The sequence below is a fragment of the Labrus bergylta genome, chromosome 4, assembly GCF_963930695.1.
Source record: "Labrus bergylta chromosome 4, fLabBer1.1, whole genome shotgun sequence".
Lineage (NCBI taxonomy): Eukaryota > Metazoa > Chordata > Actinopteri > Labriformes > Labridae > Labrus > Labrus bergylta.
In genome coordinates this window covers 39989-45000 of record NC_089198.1, presented here as the reverse complement: position 1 = coordinate 45000, position 5012 = coordinate 39989, and the positions used below count along the sequence as shown (strand labels likewise).

General features: G+C 47.6%; 1 protein-coding gene across 3 annotated transcripts in view; it reads right to left on the bottom strand.

Moving 5' to 3' along the window:
- The window catches only part of si:dkey-154p10.3 (zinc finger protein 771), a 6844-nt gene extending 2907 nt beyond the window's left edge, over positions 1-3937 (bottom strand). Inside the window, exons 1-4 of one of the 3 annotated variants that reach the window (XM_065953412.1) lie at positions 2386-3923; positions 1668-2289; positions 1527-1587; positions 433-582 (exon numbers count right to left, since the gene is read on the bottom strand). In XM_065953412.1, the coding sequence (XP_065809484.1) occupies positions 433-582; positions 1527-1587; positions 1668-2289; positions 2386-2781 (1229 nt within the window). In that variant the 5' untranslated portion in view covers positions 2782-3923. Of the gene's footprint in view, positions 1-432; positions 583-1526; positions 1588-1667; positions 2290-2385 lie in introns of all 3 variants that reach the window. The other 2 variants (XM_065953413.1, XM_065953414.1) reach the window with 2 other exon arrangements.
- Positions 3938-5012: the final 1075 nt, after the last annotated feature.

Here is a 5012-nt window from a genome sequence, read left to right as displayed (position 1 = left end):
CTTAACTACTTATGTTGTTCTGTCTTATAGTTTGTGTTGTTGAAGATATAAACTACGGTTATTTGTACTTTCAGTGTTAGCTAACTAACTAGCTAGCATGCTAGCAAAACTTCTCTACTTCCATACAGCCCCGAGGGGCAGAAAACATTGCCATGGTAACAGCAAGCTCAACCAATCAGAGACGTCGCTGTGACACTCTAGAATCATGGGTAGTTAAGTTTTTTTTTCTCAAAACGAGGTGGATTTCACACGAACGCCATCCTCCTACAGGAGCATCGAGCATCATCAGCTCCAGGTCAGGATACATCGGATGGTTATTATATTACAGCCAAGAGAAAATGAATGGGATCTTTACTTCCAGCAGCACACTGTTGAGCTCTATGAAGCCCTCTTATAACCTGTGGAGTGGGGGATTGTGGGTAATGGAGTTACCTGTCACACACAGAACAATAAAGGCCCATCTCCTGGCCTTTCTCTCTTTTCTTGCTCCTGGTTTTCTTCCTGTTCTCTGTGACGCTCTGCAGGGAACCACTCTGAGATCCACTCGTCTGACTGGGAACCAACCTGAGACACACACAGATACTGCTCTCTGATTGGCTGACAGAATGAGGTCATGATGACAGATGAAATGATCAGCTGTAATATTTAGTATAGCTGTCAGCGTTAACGAGTTAACCACATTAACCTCATGTTTGTCCCTTCAGGCTCTCCGTAGATACTCGTCCTCAGTGTCTCCCTGTAGTCTCACTGCTGCATCTCTGAATGTCTCATTTCACTTTAACAAACTCTCACACAGTAATATCCACCTGATGACATCACACTGACCTTATGACATCACACACTGACCTGATGACATCACACACTGACCTGATGACATCACACTGACCTTATGACATCACACTGACCTTATGACATCACACTGACCTCATGACATCACACATTGACCTTTGTTACCGTTCCTTTGAGATGTTTGACCTCACTTTGGGATCCCTAACCACTTCCTGTTTCTGTGCTTAACTTCCTGTCCTAACCTTCCATCTACAGGAAGGGCCTTACTTTATTTCAAAATAAAAGCACACAGCAGGTAGAGTACTCTCAGCTTAAGAACAAACCTTCAAAATAAAAGCCCAACAAAAACTGTTTTGAGCAGGATCATAAGAGACTTTAAATACAAAATAAAACCCTCATTTCTCTAAATGTGATCAGATTAGTTTATTATTGATTCATTATTATTATTATAATAATAATAATATATTATTATTATTATTATTATTATTATTATTATAATAATAATATATATAACTATAATAATATATATATATATATTATTATAACAATATATATATATTGTTATTATTATTATTATTAATTGATGTTTTTACACAAAGACACTTTCATTCAGTCCTCACTGAGAGAGGAAGTCTTATTTTGGTAATATTCTCGTATTGGAAATTTGGGGGGATTTATTTGAGGGATTTTCAGAATAAAAGCTGCAGATTTTTAGATGATGATGGGTCAGGGTCTACCTGTCTGTAAGGTCCGCCTCCTTTCCACATGCTGGTCCAATCAAGCAGAGCCTCTGTCGATCTGGAGCAAATAAAGCATTGTTTATTTCAGTGCTATCCCTGATTGGTTGATGATCAATTGATTATTAAAGGTAATCACACCTGAGCTGTTGTCACGGCAATGCTGCTTGGAGCTGTCATGTGTTATTTTGTGAGCGTTTCTGGAGGCATAGCTTCTGAACATCCTCAGACAGATGGGACAGCTGAACCGTCCCGCCTTCTTCTTCTTCTTCTTCTGGTCTTCTTGTCCGTCCCACCTCCTCCCCCCCCTCCTCCTCCTGCGGTGCCCCCTCCAGTGGGTCTCCAGCTCCTCCCAGCTGTCACACGTCCAGCTGCAGGAGACGCAGCTGAACCCGCCGGCAGCGCAGTGAGAGCGCACGTGGACGTCCAGCAGGCGGCGGGACGGCAGGGTCAGAGGACACAGGAGACACAGCAGCCTCCTCTTCCTCTTCAGTGGGGGGGCTGCGCTGGGGGGGTCATCAGGAGGAGGGGGGGCAGGGCAGGGGGTGCTGGGAGGAGCAGGAGGTTTTGCAGTGGAGATGCGACACAGTCCCAGAGTCATAAGGTGAGCGGACTGTGCCATCTCCTCCTGGGTGGAGGGGGGGTCGATATGACCGGACAGATCTGCCCCCCCCTTCAGAGGGAAGATGGAGGTCTCCTCCTCCTCCTCCTCCTCCCCCTCCTCCCCCTCCCCCTCCTCCCCCTCCTCAAACAGAGTGCTGACCTGATGGACAAACATCTGTGTTACTCTGAGTCCTCCCAGCATGCATTGTGTGTGTGTGTGTGTGTGTGTGTGTGTGTGTGTGTGTGTGTGTCTCACCTCACAAGTGTGTGAGACCTGAAGCCCACCCTCGCTGCTGATGTCACAGGTGGGAGGCGACATGTTTTCCAGCATGTTGTAAAGCAGGAAGTCTTCATCCTCATCGCTCTGCTTTGACCCTCCGTTCAGGTCCAGCTGATAGGGTGAAGCCCCCTGCTCAAGCTCCGCCCCCTCCCGGTGCCTGAGCAGCAGGTGGCTGCTGATGGAGGCCTTCAGGCTGCAGGTGAACTGACAGACTTTACATCGATACAGCTCCACCAGGAAGGACTCCACAAGACCCCCACCTACTCCCTCCACCTCCCCACAGTACAGGCTGGAGCTCACAGCCCCGCCCACCACCTGCAGGGTCACAGGAGTGATGTCACGGTACCGCTGCTCCACAGATGACATCACCATGACATCACCACATCATCAGAGACAAAAGAGGAGCCCCACTGAGGACAGGAGATGAGCCTCACTGAGGACAGGAGAGGAGCCTCACTGAGGACAGGAGAGGAGCCCCACTGAGGACAGGAGATGAGCCTCACTGAGGACAGGAGATGAGCCCCACTGAGGACAGGAGATGAGCCTCACTGAGGACAGGAGAGGAGCCTCACTGAGGACAGGAGATGAGCCCCACTGAGGACAGGAGATGAGCCTCACTGAGGACAGGAGATGAGCCTCACTGAGGACAGGAGAGGAGCCTCACTGAGGACAGGAGATGAGCCTCACTGAGGACAGGAGATGAGCCTCACTGAGGACAGGAGATGAGCCTCACTGAGGACAGGAGAGGAGCCTCACTGAGGACAGGAGATGAGCCCCACTGAGGACAGGAGATGAGCCTCACTGAGGACAGGAGATGAGCCTCACTGAGGACAGGAGAGGAGCCTCACTGAGGACAGGAGATGAGCCTCACTGAGGACAGGAGATGAGCCTCACTGAGGACAGGAGAGGAGCCTCACTGAGGACAGGAGATGAGCCCCACTGAGGACAGGAGATGAGCCTCACTGAGGACAGGAGATGAGCCTCACTGAGGACAGGAGAGGAGCCTCACTGAGGACAGGAGATGAGCCTCACTGAGGACAGGAGATGAGCCTCACTGAGGACAGGAGAGGAGCCTCACTGAGGACAGGAGATGAGCCCCACTGAGGACAGGAGATGAGCCTCACTGAGGACAGGAGATGAGCCTCACTGAGGACAGGAGATGAGCCTCACTGAGGACAGGAGATGAGCCTCACTGAGGACAGGAGAGGAGCCTCACTGAGGACAGGAGAGGAGCCTCACTGAGGACAGGAGATGAGCCTCACTGAGGATAGAAACACCCCAGGATCAGACACCAGAGACCTGAGACTCTGCTATATTCAAGTGCTGGCTTCAAAAACCTAGAGCAGTATGTAACTCTGCCCCCCTGGTGTTTAAAATGGGTACTGCAGTCTAAATTCTAAACATCATAGAGAGCTGTCTCCCCCCCCTCCTCTCTAGAGTGGATGCTCACTCAGGTCACCATGTGGTGGACTCTGAAGCTTCAGTGTTTATCCAGCTCTGCATGGGTCTGTAAACCTTTCTGTGTTCTAACCTCTCTCCATTTTTCAAAAGCATCTCCAATATTGATCCTAGTTTGAGCACGTTTCTGCTCGTGGAGCTTATTAGAAACATGCAGAGGCTTTTTAGGTCGGGTACAATCACTTCTATCTGAACCACTTCTCTTGACCGCTTCCATCGCTGCAACACCTGTTGACCTGATAACTGCTCTCATATCTGACAAACCGAGGGGCGTCCAAAACGGCCGTGTGGGGGGGGTGTCTTAAAAGCTCCTACCTTCTCTGGTCCAAACAACTGGCTGCTGCATTGTTGTCAGAGAAGCCAGCACTTCAACATAGCATGATTCCTTAATGATCAGATAGTAAGATACCTTTGTCATCTCACTGACTGCTCCTTTAATGTCTGATCAGAGTAACTTTATCATCTCACTGACTGCTCCTTTAATGTCTGATCAGAGTAACTTTATCATCTCACTGACTGCTCCTTTAATGTCTGATCATAGAGTAACTTTATCATCTCACTGACTGCTCCTTTAATGTCTGATCAGAGTAACTTTATCATCTCACTGACTGCTCCTTTAATGTCTGATCATAGAGTAACTTTATCATCTCACTGACTGCTCCTTTAATGTCTGATCATAGAGTAACTTTATCATCTCACTGACTGCTCCTTTAATGTCTGATCATAGAGTAACTTTATCATCTCACTGACTGCTCCTTTAATGTCTGATCAGAGTAACTTTATCATCTCACTGACTGCTCCTTTAATGTCTGATCAGAGTAACTTTATCATCTCACTGACTGCTCCTTTAATGTCTGATCAGAGTAACTTTATCATCTCACTGACTGCTCCTTTAATGTCTGATCATAGAGTAACTTTATCATCTCACTGACTGCTCCTTTAATGTCTGATCAGAGTAACTTTATCATCTCACTGACTGCTCCTTTAATGTCTGATCAGAGTAACTTTATCATCTCACTGACTGCTCCTTTAATGTCTGATCATAGAGTAACTTTATCATCTCACTGACTGCTCCTTTAATGTCTGATCAGAGTAACTTTATCATCTCACTGACTGCTCCTTTAATGTCTGATCATAGAGTAACT